General features: G+C 31.9%; 2 protein-coding genes across 2 annotated transcripts; both read right to left on the bottom strand.

Moving 5' to 3' along the window:
- Positions 1–2,544: 2,544 nt before the first annotated feature.
- LOC126695257 (GDSL esterase/lipase At2g04570-like) lies at positions 2,545–6,501 on the bottom strand. Its single transcript, XM_050391932.1, has 3 exons — positions 6,007–6,501; positions 3,433–3,925; positions 2,545–3,004 (listed from the first exon to the last, which is right to left on the bottom strand). Exons 1-3 carry the CDS (start codon positions 6,379–6,381, stop codon positions 2,811–2,813), a joined length of 1,062 nt encoding a protein of 353 aa, XP_050247889.1. The 5' UTR covers positions 6,382–6,501; the 3' UTR covers positions 2,545–2,810.
- A 3,010-nt stretch (positions 6,502–9,511) lies between these two features.
- LOC126695256 (GDSL esterase/lipase At4g26790-like) lies at positions 9,512–13,565 on the bottom strand. The gene is made up of 3 exons (XM_050391931.1): positions 13,136–13,565; positions 11,977–12,466; positions 9,512–10,034 (listed from the first exon to the last, which is right to left on the bottom strand). Exons 1-3 carry the CDS (start codon positions 13,505–13,507, stop codon positions 9,841–9,843), a joined length of 1,056 nt encoding a protein of 351 aa, XP_050247888.1. The 5' UTR covers positions 13,508–13,565; the 3' UTR covers positions 9,512–9,840.
- Positions 13,566–15,305: the final 1,740 nt, after the last annotated feature.

Below are 15,305 nucleotides of genomic sequence, written 5' to 3'. Positions count from 1 at the left end.
ATAATTTTTACTATGCAAATACATTTATTGATTTTCCAAACATTTACCGTTGGGACTCTTCTCTTGCTTACCGCTAGACTATTATTTAAGCACTTGTTGTGGTAAGCCATCCTTTGTGCTAGCTTATCTTTGTAGGAGGTATTTTTGGGGCCTTATTATAATATTTGTTGGATGCAACCTAGACTTAGAGAAAAATGGGTCTTTCACACTTCACTGACAGCTTTTGGGCCATGTTTCAAGCCTACAATCGTGTCTCAGTTTTGACTCTCCTAACATCATGTGGGCAATGAACGAAAAATGCCCCCAACAACTGTGAAGTTATTACTCAATGTAATATGAGAATGCAATCACTACAAGAAATTTGGGTTTAGACAACATTTGTAAAACGTTGCAAAAAATATATATTCATTCTTTAGCAGCGTTTTATAAAACTGCTGCAATAGAGTTCCTATAGTGGCATATTTGGAAACGTTGCCAAAAAAAAAAAATGCGGCCTAAATCCAGATTTCTTGTAGTGAGTAAAATTACTAGTTACTATCTTTTCCTTAAAATAAATATTGCTATCATGTGAAATTTTGTTATTGCATGCCAAAAATGACAAAAATATATATATAAATTTAAAAATATCAAAAAGAAATAGGTTAACACGTAACTAGTGGAGCCTATGAGCCCCACTGTAACCAAAAAAAAGGGGTTATAAAACTAGTTACTATATAATGTGATGTAAATTACCATAATGGCATACTATGTGATAAAATTACTATGTGAGTGTTTGGATCCACGACACGTTACAACGTTTGCATTTTCTGCCTTTTTTCTTTTCTTTTTTTTTTTCCCCAGCGCGTATGAACAGTAACATCACATGAATTCATTGTGCAGGAGACAAAGTGCACTGTTCACAGATCCCATGGCACTATTCACACATTTAAACGTTATTTTACTACAATATTTTCAGTTTTTAGTTTCAGTAAAAATAAGTTGTATTCAAACGGACCCTATGTGACGTATATTACCATTACCGCATGCCTACAATGACCAAAATATTTCCAAAGAGAGAGAGGGGTTAAGAAATAGCATGCAATGAGAGTCATGTGACGGTCACAGAGTCAAATTTGACTTGTACTTAATTTTTTACAGGTTTAACTTACCTCCAATACTTTTTTAACCGGACATCTCCTATTGTTTTAAATTTTTATAAAATAAAAAAGAAAATGCTAAAAAACCACTAAATTGTGGCTTTAATTAACGTGGCATGAGTTACCCGTTGATGTGAGCTTGCCTGAAAATATAAAAAATTAAAAGAATATATATAAGAAAAAGGTTAGCATGAAACCGAAATTAAAAGAGAAGTGGTACGTCTAAAACACTTTCACAATAAATCATAAGTAAACCTACCATTTAAGACTTGCTGTGAAAAGTTTTTTAAAAATGTAGTGGGTCGACATAGCATTTCTCAAATGAAAACCAATAAAAATAGTGGAGTTACTAGCTACTCAATGTAATATGAGTTACACAATGTCAAAGTTATTATCATATGTGACCTTGATACTGATAAGAGTAATTTAAAAAAAAAAAAAAAGAATTATTTCTAAATTAATAGGAAAAATTACAAATTACCATCCTAAATTATTACCCTAAGTACCTAACCCCTCAATCGATTGAAACACATAAACAACTCCTCAATTATTAAAAAAAAAAAAAAAAAAAAAAAAAAAAAAAACACTTAACCCTAAGTACCTAACCCCTCAATCGATTGAAACACATAAACAACTCCTCAATTATTTAAAAAAAAAAAAAAAATCACTTAACCCTAAGTACCTAACCCCTTGATCGATTGAAACACATAAACAACTCCTCAATTATTAAAAAAACACATAAACAACTCCTCAATTATTAAAAAAAATAACACTTAACCCTAAGTACCTAACCCCTCGATCGATTGAAACACATAAACAACTCCTCAATTATTAAAAAAAAAATAACACTTAACCCTATGTCATCTATCTTGTTGTTAACTAATGTAATTTAGTATTTAAAGACCAATTTACCATTCAGTCATATATTTAAAGTGAAGGCAAATTGGTATTTCAACCCTAAATTTCATCAGACTTAACAACAAAACAGACAAGGGGACATTAAAATGACGTTATATTTTTGAGGGGTCAATCATGCGCTTCATTAGTTTAAGGACTAAAAGTGTAATTGGGGTTATTGTTTATTGTGGAAATGTATAATTTGTCCTAATTAATATGGGGTAGTTATTTTAATTGTGTGTCCTAGTTCCTATCCAAAGTGATTCAAAGAAAATTAGACTCAAAAAAAGTTTTGAAAATAAGGCAATATAACATAAATAAATGGTACCCACAAAACAATTGTGGGTATTATCAACATACATCAAAACATATATAACAGTGTTCAGAAATTTTTTTTTTTGTTGTGTGGGGGGGGGGGGGGGGGGGGGGGGGGGGGGGTGTTGATAGAATCGTGGAAGTTTTTCGCATAAGCTCGATGACAGGTAACTATTGGGAAAAACGAAGAGAAAGATTAGGGAAAACTAGTAATATGTGAATCTATTATTGAAGGTTCCATATAATTTTAACATAACTTGATCAGGTCCTCAAGTGGAAAGAAATAAATTACAAGCTTTGTATTGTTCGATAGACCATATACCATATAGCATACTATAAATACGGTTATTCGAGTTTAAAGCATAATAAATATATATGAGCATTCACAATGTTGCTAGCTAGCTAGGCCTAGGCATAGCTTGATAAGGATACATTATATATTTATATATGCTAAAACGGAAATTAAAGGAACCCAGCCAAAGCAGTCTTCACCAGATAATTGGAGATGATACTATTGGTTTTTTGTGTTGGGTGGAAGGCATCCCAAAATACATATTTGTCCGCATTTGTGCAGGTCAATAAATTATTTCGATTGCATGAGTAACCCATCTCGAACATTCCGGTTGCACAACAGCCCATTGAAGTCACGTCAAATCCTGTCCATTAATTAAGAACAAATAGTTAATTAATTAAGAGGTCAAAATATCTACAATTAATTTTCAGCCTCTCAAGTCAACAGTTATTAATTTTTTTTTTTGACAAAACAACAGTTATTAATTAATGAGATGACAGACAGCTACCAAATTAAGCACATATTAAATAATCCAGCAAAAAACTGAAAATTCAATGGAACCTATTAAATATATCTACCACCCAACTACTTAACTAATTAAAGTGGCTACTGAGTAATGACAGCTTAAATGTCAATGTAGTGACATATATTGGCTATCAGATTTTCCAAGCGCTGGTTGAAACTTGAAAGGATAAAAGGAAAAAACGGTACATTAATTAATTGTGTAGTAATGAGTGAAAGTGAAATACATGGAATGGCAGAGGTGCACATACAGGCACAGTTATAACTTACCATAGGTAGCAGGTCTTCTTATAAGATAGGTGAATATATAGTATGGATTTGAAAACACCAATTTGAGCCCAGGAAGATCCTTGTTCAGCGTAGTTGCTAACATCTTCAACTTTCCATTGAACTCTAAAGCCACATTGTTGTAGCTCTCCACGCATTGATTGCCACCAGCAATATTAGTGGCTCTCTCCAATGGCAAACACCCCATTGGAGGTAACCCTCCTAAGGATATTTTTCGAGCTCCTAGACCATAGAGTTCCTTGATGAAATTTCCGGCAATTCCAATCAAAAAGTCCTCGTACTGTGTAACCGTGAATTGGGATTGTCGACCAGCTGGCAAGGTGTAGTAGTTCTCAAGGAAATCATTCGTTCCCATGCTTATCATGTACAAAGCGTCACTTATTACTTGGTTAGCCTTAGTTTCTCCAAGATAGGCTCTCAACCTCTTCTGATAGTCTTCATAGTACACTAATTCCTTCCAAATTGGTATCACAGACTGCAAGGGAAACAAATTTTTGCAAAACATTAGGTGATAATTACTAATAATTTAGAGTAGGCATGTCGTATGGATCTAATTTAGCGGGTACAACTATCAAAAAAAAAAAAATGGCGGGTACAAAAATAAAAGTATATATTATGTTAAAAAAAAAAAAAGGAAAAGTACACAAAATCTACTTGCAGTTTCTCCTTAAATACATAATCCCTAAAGTTTAAAATGCAACACTTCAAATCCTAGTATTATTTAATTTGTGAATTCTTAAAACATCCATTAAAATAAATAGTGGTTTGCTCTCAATTTCTTATTTGATGATCCAAGTCCATATTTAGAGTTATAATTTTATATAAAACAAGATCATATAAGAGGTTATGTGTTAAGCTAAAAAATTTATGGAATAAGTATTGCACAATTATCTGTTTACACATAAAACAATATCACATAAGCATTACATTCAAAATTTTAGGAATTTCATGTTTTATGGGAGTGTGTGTATTTTTAAAATTTTTAAATTTTAGCGATTCCATATTTTATGGGAGGGAGTGTATTTTTTAAAAATTCTATGTTGTTTTGTATGCTGTAGAAACACATGCATAAAGATTTGTACAAATAATAAATTAATGTGTAAAGATAAACGGAACAGGGACAGGTCTACCATATAGGCCATTCAAACAATTGCCTAAGGCCATAGAAGTGAAAAAAGTCCCAAAATTTTGATCATAATAACATGTTTTTATATATAGCAACTGAAAACAATTTATGTCTCCTATCTATTTATTATTATTTTTTTGGCTTGAAAAAATGGTCAATGTCTAACTAAAAACCAAATTAAACCCATACATTTGTTTTGCACTTTTTCTCTAAGTAAAAAAAGTATCTCTTCATAACCAATTACCATTAAACCCAATCTTTTTCTCTTTTACTACTGAACTTAATATCAAAAATCATAATTAAGGAAGATAAATTTATTTTATTTTTATATGATTATATCTTATGTTTATATAATTGATGTGAAAATTTGTAGTATTAGTTTGATTTTAAGTTAATTCATCTTTTTTTTTTTTTTTTGAGAAGAAGTTAATTCATCTTTAGTTGTGAAGGTTGAGATTCTGGTTAATTCTAATGTTAAGTGAAGTTACAATAGTGATTTGATTAATTAAGTTATATTGTTCTAAGCTTAAGAATTTATTTTAGTTGTATTATAACTTTATGTTGTAGATGAAATATCTTTCCAATGTCTACTAGAAAAATAAACATATGAATATTAGAAAATTATTTCGATTTTAACTGGGATGTATTGTTAAATTTGCTACTAATAGTAATAAGCAAAAACTTAAAAAAAAAAAAATTGACATATATATTTACTTTTAGAGATAAAAGTTTTAAAATAAGTTTTACAAATAGAAGAAAATAATCCAAATGATAAACTAAATTTTTAAAAAGAATTTCTTCTTTTACAATACATCTATTGCTTAAAGAAATATATGCTACAATTGCTTCTACACAAATAATTTTATTCCTAAATAAAAATTAATAAAATTCTATCTAATATTCTAATATCAATTACTAATCACAAGAAAAGTGGATTAGTTATATTAAAAATTGAATACAAAACTTCATTCTTAATTTTGCAACTCAAAAAGTGACAAATATAGATTTCAAATTAAAATTTAATGCAGCAAGTTATACACACGTTCTTTAATTAATTTGATATTAGAAAAAATTTACTTAAAATTATTGCTTTAATTAGGCCTCAAAATATATCGAGCTGTCCTGTCATGTAAGCGTGCACTTCAACGAATTCAAATGCTGAAACATAGGCAGAAAGAATGCTTACTGTGTTTAAAGATTTGCAAATTAATTATTAAAAAAAAAAACTTAAAAGATTATGCAACCTTAAATTAGTGGTGGAAAGTAAAACACTGAGCCCAGAGAGTAAGAGATAGACATGAAACTTGTATCATAAATATATAGCATAATGAAATGATCAGCTTTTATCCAAAAAAAAATAATAATAATAATAAGGAAATGATCAGCATATAACCAGAGGACAATACTTGTTATGAATGGGACTTAATTACCAACACATTAGAAGTGGCATTGTCATAGCCAGTCCCAGCAGAAGCAAAGGTAACTCCAGTGGCAAAGTCAGCTATATTATATGCTGGATCCAAGTACGCTGGTATGGTTGGCTTGAGACCAAATGCCTCAGAAACAAAATCTGTGGCAATTCGGCCATTAGAGAACCTTCCAGTTGCCTTGCGACCTGAAAAGTCACGACCATAAGGCTCAAAATTGCTCCTGGCAATAGTTGGGATCTGGTTGTTATTTCCAGCATCTACGGATGAGTCCCCAAACACGATAATTGCTGGAACTTTGGCACCAGTTCTGACAACTAGTGTCAGAAGAAATTGGGTTAAAAGGAAACATTTGATATACATGCATATGTATGCCATTTGATATTCAAAGTTTGTACTACTTGTCTGAAACAACCTTTAACATTGAAGTAAAATGGGGCTGCTGCGATAAATAAATATCAGTTGTAAAATATATGAGTCAGCTTGATTCAAAGTTTAGGGTTGAGAGGTGGTTGGGAGATTTAATTGCTATACAAACCTGAAGATACTTACACGCTATGCTACTTGTCTTGTAGAGTGGAAAAATTAAAGTCTTGTACCTATACGCCCTCAATTAACTGGTATAGATTTCTAAATAGCATTAATAGATAATATACGCAAAGGGAAAACTACAAGTCGTTTGGTAGTGATACAAAATATTTAGTCTGATGTCGCTTAAGCAAACAGTTTGGCAATAATTCATATATTAGTCACATTCCCATATCTTATAAAATCTGTACTTCTCTCCATGAATGTGATATACACCATTATTTCACGTCATGGTTGCTAATGTGGAAGTAGAACCATACAATATAAATTATATCCAAGAAAGATAATCATAACCATAATTTATTCACAATATTAACCACAAATTCTTCCCTTCTGAAATTGAAAGAAATAATTATAAATAGGACAGCAAGTCAATGGCTTCCCAACTACCACCGAAAGTTTTACGTACTAAAGTGAAGGAGAGAGAGTTATTAAGTTCCCTCATGTGGTTGCAACCGCCCAATAGAGTGACAAGCATTCGGGCATTGAAGGCTCCCCAACAAAAATGGAGGTGCTGGGTTCTGTGCCTAATAAATACGTCATTATTATATCAAGATGATTAGACCTCACAATTGAGCTTGAATCGTCAATATTGTGTCTGAACCCGAGAGGAAAGGGTGGAGAAGGTGGCCATGGACCAATGAAATTTTGACCAATGGAAAGCAAGTCAAGACTAAACTGGCTAGTAGAAAACAAGTCCAGTACGGATTGACTGGTTGATTCCACAAGTTAAAGAGTTCCTACAATTCTACCATAAATTTATCAAGTAATTAGTTAGCCAAAAAATACTCCATATTTTGTAAATATTTAGGATCATTAAAAAATGGTGAACCATTTAAATTTGAATGACTTTGACCAGAGCTCGATTGGATTGAACCCAAACTTGAAATGATCGGTTGCCAAATATAATTGGAAAAAGTTGATGGATGTTTAAGAACATTGGTTTATTATATTTTTTAGAAATTATTTATTAAAAAAGAAAAAAATTAATTAATTTTTTTCTTATAATTTTTATTTTTCTTATAAAAATGGTATTAAAACTTTCTTAAAATTGTCAATTAACAAATGACTTAAGAGCACTCATTAACCAAACTTATTATAATTATATCTAAACAAATTTTGATGCCATGTTCCATACATTTTCTATAGAAACCTATGGAGCTTTCTCGTTGTGGTATGACTAGCAACATCAAAAAATTACTAGACCATTCTTGAAAATTACAGTGGAGAAAAGAATTATATAGAATTATATCCCACAAAACGTGAAAATTGATTCAAGATATATAGCTTGAATCTAAAAAGGTGTAAAGCCAATCACACACATACATTATCATGCACGATAAGTTTTGTATGTTTTTCCAATTGAATACTAATATTGTTCTGGTGTAGATTCTGTTATAGTTCCGCATAATTTGGATTGGTTGTTATGCAATTAGATAGGCTTAGTGTATTATGAATATTCTTGTACTCCCAATTTTGTCATTATGCAAAAGATACAGATTTTCTCTTTTGTCAAATATCTATCTCTCTCTCTCTCTCTCCCTCTCTCTCTCTCTCTCCATTCCTTTCTATCAATCTTTCTTACTTCACAAAAAGATCTTACCTTTCTCTAAATCTAGGTTTTAACTCTGTGATTGTGTCACATAAAACAACAAGGATTTCTTCAGTATAGAGGAGAGAGAGAGATAGAAAGTCTTCTACAGTAAGAAGTTCTAGGTAAGCTTCGGAGAAACTAGCTCTCTTAGCTAGGGTTGGACTTGTCTAGAAGGAAGCTGCCCAAAGTAGTCCAAAAGGTAGAGAACTAGGAATGGAAGGAAGTACCCCTCTTGAAGAGATAAGAGTAAGCTCTAAAATAGACCATTCACATCAAGTATAGTTCTTAAGCTTTCTTTTTCAAGCAAAAGCATCACACATATATAGGTAGACTTTACATGAAGCCAATCCCTGCAAAAATCCACAACACACAACATGATAAGAGAATGACGCTACCCAGCCAGCCAGTTCTTCCCATTGTACTTGAAATTTTTTTTGTATTATATATGTGCCTGCTAATACCTCCCTTGAGCATAAAGGAATTCCCGAGCCAATATCTATGGTTTGCAAATTTATTGCTCAACTTAGATTAGGAGAGTGTGTGCACACACATAAAAAACAAAAACAAAAATTAAATCATGGCAATGAGTCGGATATAAATCAGGTATCGACACTATATTCTTTTTCATTTTTTGTCAAATAAACAGACTAATCCACTTTATTATTGTGTAAGTGCTAACATTGTGAATGATGCCTTTGATGTACATTTAATTTATCACTCATATAAATTCTTTTATTATTCATATAAAACAAATGGTAGGAAGAGCATTGAAATAAAGTTATAACTTTGGGGGCCAATCATGCATTTCGATAATTTAAAGGATAAGTACAATTAGGGTGGTAGTTTAGAGTAAAAAAATGTAATCTGCACTTAAAAATATTGAGTATAAACTGTAAGAAGAAAACGTAATTTAATGATAGATTTGTCAAGACTTGCATTCAAGAAAAACATAAAATTAATTAGTGATATATTGCTTAAATTACATGTGTAATTTAAACCAAAATTTGACAAAATATGTAAATAATTATATTATTCCACTCTTGCCAAAAAAATATTTCCTCCTTGACTTGAACTTTTTTTTTTTTTTTTATAATACAGAATTCCTTGGCTTCAACTTTTTGCTTAATAATCGCTTTTTTTTTTTCTTGATAGCTTGGTTTGAATTAGAACTGTACTAATGGGCTTAGGTCTAACACATTGCACCCGCTGAAATAACGAGATGTAACAAAAAAATACACACGTATCACCATCATGACGGATCCAATGCAACTGGATATCAAACCCAATCTTTCCTCATTAATTTAGGCTCAAACATTTCAATAGATAAATACACAAAAAACAAATTCAGGTCGAGATCAATAAAAAATAAAAATAAAAATCACGTCGAGATTCCAAATGCCATTGCATTTGGACCTCGATCGTTGAATTACAATGGAGCCACTGTTGTTTTATTACAGAATAAGGACAACCAAAAAAAAAAACTGAATAAATTAATATTATCAAATCTAAATCTAAAACCAAATAAATATATAGATAAAGAAATCCATCATTATAAATAAAATAAAAATATTTTAATTGAGATATTATGCTAATCAACCACACAAAAATCAGAGATTTTTTTGTTTTTGTTTTTTGTTTATTTTGGACGAAAGTAATCAACGATAATTTGCTAGAAGCGTATCAATTAAATGATTAACGATTATGTGATTTGTTTTCTCTGTAGGGTGGAAGGCATCCCAAAAGACATACTTATTCGCATCCAAACAAGTTAACGGATTGTGCTCACTGCAGAGGTAACTCATCTCGTATGTGCCTGTAGAACAGCATGCCACTTCTACAGCGTCAAATCCTGCCAATCCACAACGTATTTCATATTTGTTATAATTCAGAACTTACAAGTAGAGGAAAAATAAAATAAAAATAAAACCTGACATGACATATATTGTTTGTTTCAAATTGGATTAATAAAGCAAGTAGAGCCGGCTCTACGTTTGGGGCATAGAGCATCCGTATTTAGTTCATGCAAAATATCACACATCAAATTATCTATATTATACTATATTTCATTAAAATATCATTTTTTTTTTAAAAAAATTTTCTTCACAGAGAATAGTCAACATTCATTTTCTTCCTTTATTCTCGAGATACATAAAGAAAGAATAAACAACTACATACAAATAAATAGTCTCAGTGTAAATTTACAAGTTTGCTATAATAACCTTATAAATTTACACAATTATACATGGAATGATGTAGATCATTTTTAAATAAAACTATATAAATTTTATATGGTTTTCTATTATACAACGACTGATCTGAATTCTCTTAAGGCCTCCATTATAGAAAGGTCCCCCACTCTATTAAAAAAAAAAAGAAGGCATTTTTCACATTCTCGGGCCCGTTTGGTAGCAGTGTTTAAGTGTTGTTGTTCAGTTTTCAGTGTTGTAGAAATACATATTTAAGTGTTATAGAAATATATGTTATAAGCATTATTGTTATTTAAATACTGAAAACTGTTATTTAAAAGCAGTACCAAACGACCCCTAATTTGTGTAGTGCCCTATTGCAATAAACACAGTCCAAAACCCCCCCCCCCCCCCCCCCCCCCACTCAAAAAATCGCAAATACTTGAATTTACTGTAGAGTCAACACCATAAATTGTGTTCCCAACAAAACCAGGTTAGCTTTAAACGCTCATTAAGGCCCTCACCAACTTCTTTTATGTCTAGTAACAGAGGGTTATATTTATTACTAGTAATGAGTGACTCCAACTAATTTAGAGGAGGAAAAGAGTAACAATGAATGCAGAGATATCGACTTGTGTCCTATCACCTATGGTAAAGGTCCATTCTCCCCTGTAGTGTCAAGTTGTAAATCTCTCTCAATAGTCAATACAGAGAAGTTATGGAATTCACTCTAATCTCACACAAATCCATTCTACATTATTCATGAGAGTAATACTAGGAACACATAATTTGACACAATTTTATACCACAACTCGTCATATGATAAGTCTCTACTCTTACATAAATCGGGTCCATGTAGAGTACTCAACTGCAGCTTCTCTTTTATGTGAGAGGGAGAAGAGTTCATTGAATGGAAATATTTATATTTCTCTAACCTTTATATTTATTTATTTTCAATTCTTAAATATATATATATATATATAATTTTCTTTTAAGACAAAAATATCATATTTCATTTCATTGTATTCCGGTCCTTATAATCTACTAATTTCATTCCAATTTTTTTATATATAAATATCAAAATGTAAGTCATGAGCTAGGATATGGGGTTTCCTTAGTCACTTTTAAGTCTTATCCAATGAAATATAATCGTTGATTTGGACCATATTTTAAAATTTTTTATTAAAAAAATCTAATAAGCAAGAACTGTGTGTCTCCTTCAATCATCCTCAACCAAATAATAAGAAATATATTAGATATAGAACAAATATTAGCTCTAATAAACCAATAGAGAAGAATATTTTTCAACTTATTACATGTGATTATTTATAAGATTGTTTATGTGAATTATTTAAACAAGTCAAATAACTAATTAAAAAAATATTGCATTTTATATTTAGAGAAAAATATAAGGTTTTTTTATTTTTTGAGAATCCAAAGTCATTTAATTTAATATACTTGAAGGAAAATTATTACCTACTTATTAAAAAAAGGGAGGCATATCATTGTTAATCACAATCATAAACAGGTAATACCAAATTAATTCAGCAAAAAATAAAAGTAAGTAAAACCAAATTGCAGTAGGTACAAGGAGTATGAACTTACCATATAAAGAAGGTCTCTTGATGATTTGATAGAGAATCGTGTATGCATCTGCTAATATTAATCTGAGCCCAGGAAGCTCCTTATTCAGCCTTTTCACCAAACCATTTAACTTCCAATTAAATTCCAGCGCCACCTTGTTATATTTCTCCACGCATTCATGTTGATCCAAAATATTTAAGGCTCTCTCCAGTGGCAAACACCCCATTGGAGGAAGTCCAGTGAGGGATATTTTTCGAACTCCAAGACCATACAGTTCTCTAATGAAATTTCCAGCAAGTCCAATGAGAAAATCCTCATACTGTTTGACAGTGAATTGAGATTGCCGTTTAGGGAGTATGTAATAGTTCTCTAGGAAGTCGTTTGTTCCTAGGCTCATCAAATATAAGGCCTCACTCAAAATCTCATTTGCCTTGTCTTTACCAACGTGGGCTCTCAACTTGTTTTGGTACTCCTTGTAGTACTCCAATTCCTTCCACATTGGTATCACATTCTGCAAATTAAGGAAGCACAAGTTAAAAATTGGTATAACTTTCTTATGCACATGCATTGACAATTTTTTTTTTTTTTTTTTTAGAAAGAGTTTCAATTTATGGCGTCCGCTCCTGATAATAGCTTTTTGTCATCAGGCCAAGACACCAATCAGTTTTTGGTATAAGCGGGGATTGAACCCCAGATCTCTTATTCAACCATCAGAAACTTTGTTTCTCAAAAAAAAAAAACAAAACAAAACAAAAACAAAAATTATCAAAAATTTTACCAGTTGAACTAACTGGAATCCACGCATTGACAAAGTAGAATACCAAAAAGTACGTATTAATTGCTCATAAGAAAAGTTTGAATCAATTAATCTTTTATAAGGTTTAAAAAAAAAAAAAAAAAAAGGAAAATGTTTAGCTCCAAATTAGTTCGAGCTATCTTCTTTCAACACATATAATGAATGAAGAAACCAATAATATGTAGTTTTAGTCGCAAAGATTTTAAATGAATTATGTGACTCATTTAAATAATACACATGATTTGTCATCTATATTGCAACCTAATGAATTGGAGAAAGATAATTCCCCACCAGTTAGAACCTAAATTTGTTAGAATAAAAATATATATATATTAATTAATAAGAGAGGAGGGACTAACAGATATGGTTTTGTTTGATACTTACTAATACATCAGAAGTTGCATTGTCATAGCCTGTCCCAGCAGAAGCAAAGCAAACTCCAGTGGCAAAATCTGCTATATCATACGCAGGATCTAAGTAAGCGGGTACTGTTGGTTTGAGCCCAAAAGCCTCAGAAATGAAGTCTGGAGGAATGCGACCATTAGAAAACCGTCCTGTGGGGCGACCACCAGAAAAATCACGTCCATAAGGCCTGAAATTGCTCTTGAGAAGGGTTAAAACCACGTTGTTGTTTCCTGCATCCACGGTTGAGTCCCCAAAAACTATGATGGCTGGAACTTTGCTTTCGGTTATAGAGACTAGTATTAAAAGCTCAGTTACTACCAAGAGCCATGGAGTAGTGTATGTGTATGCCATAATTGCTTTGTGTCTTGGTAGCTTGATATGAAGCTAGTAGATTGGATGGAAATGGAATTCTGATAAGTAATATATTGGAGAAGAAACGGGAATTTTTCGGTTATGGTGGGGACTAGTTTGTTGGGAGTCTTAATGGCTTAGTCAATAGAAGACATAAAACTCTACCTTCCCGAAATTATGAGTATGAAAGGACACAAGAAAGGGATCACAGATAGCCCATGGGAATGCCTATTGGATTAAACCCCACTCCTTAATTAATATGATAAAATATAATCTGGATGTGAAGCGGAAATTTCACTTACAATTTCTTGTTCAATTCCACCGATTGGTTGGTTATAGAGCAATGTTATACGTAGAAATGGAGCCTGCAAATGATTTAATATTAAAAAATTTATCAATCTTTCCAACAATTTCAGGCAGTAAATGTTTAGAGTTTTAAACAAGAAATGGAGCCTGCAAATGATTTAATATTAAAAAATCAATCAATCTTTCCAACAATTTCAGGCAGTAAATGTTTAGAGTTTTAAACAAAGGGATAATTGATGTAGAAGTGGCAATAATTACAGCCGAGTAAAATGGAAAAAAGAAACAAAAGTGAGAACTCCCGCGATAAACATCATGATAGATTGTTATACAAGAATTATCAATCCCACTCTAAGTACTTTATTTTAGAAAAAAAAAAAATTGGCTTCAAACCAATTTATACCTATCTTCTTTTAACTCACTATGTGACAATTGAAAAGACCATACATATATGTAGTTTTAGTCACATAACCTCTGCAATGAGTCATGTGACTTGTTTAAATAATACACATATATAAATAATAGTCATATAACCACATAATAGTTGGAAAGATAATTTCAAACCTATTTAAAGCCAAACTTTTTTATTTTACTTTATGTTTTGTCACTCAAAATATGTTACCTCTTGTGGTGGGCCTTTTTGTGTTGTTGGGCTTCGATCCCTCCTACTGTATTGCAACCTGTGGGTCTGAGGTAAGAGAGTTGGGACTGGCCTATATGAGGCTACACTTTAAGCTAGCTTGTGCACAAGGCAAGCCGTCCCCATATAGACGCGTTCAGGCAGAGGCATCGCGGGCTGAGTGTGTGACATGGCCACAGCAGGAACAATTGTTATAGATATTATAACAAGAATACAGTACCGCAAAATAATTGTAATACTAAATGAAATAAATGAGACTAATGTTGAGAAGGAAGGTACCTAATAAGGTTATGGCAAAATAATACAACAAATGAAAACAATGCTACAGCAGATAATTTAATAACTGAACGGTAAACTAATCACCCAATAAGCATGAATAGTAAAAGGAAAGCTTGTCTGCCATAAAAGTAGGCTTAGCCTTTTAGCAGAAGTGGACCAAAGAAAGGAGCCAATCTCCAATGTGGGTAACCTCAAGGAAGACTTCTGCCATAGAAGTTACACACTTTGGAAAAATGACCTAAATGGTTTTGGCTTCGAATTTCAATTCTTCAGAGACTAGGTCTGTCAAGAGGGAGAGAAAAGGTAGTCTATTGATGTATGCCTCTATCCCTACCACTTATCTCTCTGAGTTTTCCATGTATTCTTTCTTTTTCTCTGTATTTTCTTTTCTTTTCTTTCTACCTCCCTTTCCTTTTGTTCCTCCATTTTCATTGTTCACAGTTACCCCCTTTTATACCATCTATCGTGGTGGGATTTGCCATTTTTACCCTTCAACTGCTTTTGGCTCCTTATGGATGTCCTTCTAGGACTGCCTACTAATCTGTCAACTCCTCAGCCACTACCATTGCTCTAAAT

This window comes from Quercus robur, chromosome 8, assembly GCF_932294415.1.
Source record: "Quercus robur chromosome 8, dhQueRobu3.1, whole genome shotgun sequence".
Lineage (NCBI taxonomy): Eukaryota > Viridiplantae > Streptophyta > Magnoliopsida > Fagales > Fagaceae > Quercus > Quercus robur.
Note: the sequence above shows the minus strand (reverse complement) of the source record. Positions and strands in the feature narration are given on the sequence as shown.

Excerpts from the sequence above, each read along its gene's own strand:
- LOC126695257 (XM_050391932.1), bottom strand. The coding sequence starts at position 6,381 with ATGGCATACATATGCATGTATATCAAATGTTTCCTTTTAACCCAATTT. Across the intron at positions 3,926-6,006 it reads ATGCCACTTCTAATGTGTTG|TCTGTGATACCAATTTGGAA; the intron begins GTAATTAAGTCC and ends TTTCCCTTGCAG. Across the intron at positions 3,005-3,432 it reads AAGAAGACCTGCTACCTATG|GATTTGACGTGACTTCAATG; the intron begins GTAAGTTATAAC and ends ATTAATGGACAG.
- LOC126695256 (XM_050391931.1), bottom strand. The coding sequence starts at position 13,507 with ATGGCATACACATACACTACTCCATGGCTCTTGGTAGTAACTGAGCTT. Across the intron at positions 12,467-13,135 it reads ATGCAACTTCTGATGTATTA|AATGTGATACCAATGTGGAA; the intron begins GTAAGTATCAAA and ends CTTAATTTGCAG. Across the intron at positions 10,035-11,976 it reads CAAGAGACCTTCTTTATATG|GATTTGACGCTGTAGAAGTG; the intron begins GTAAGTTCATAC and ends GTGGATTGGCAG.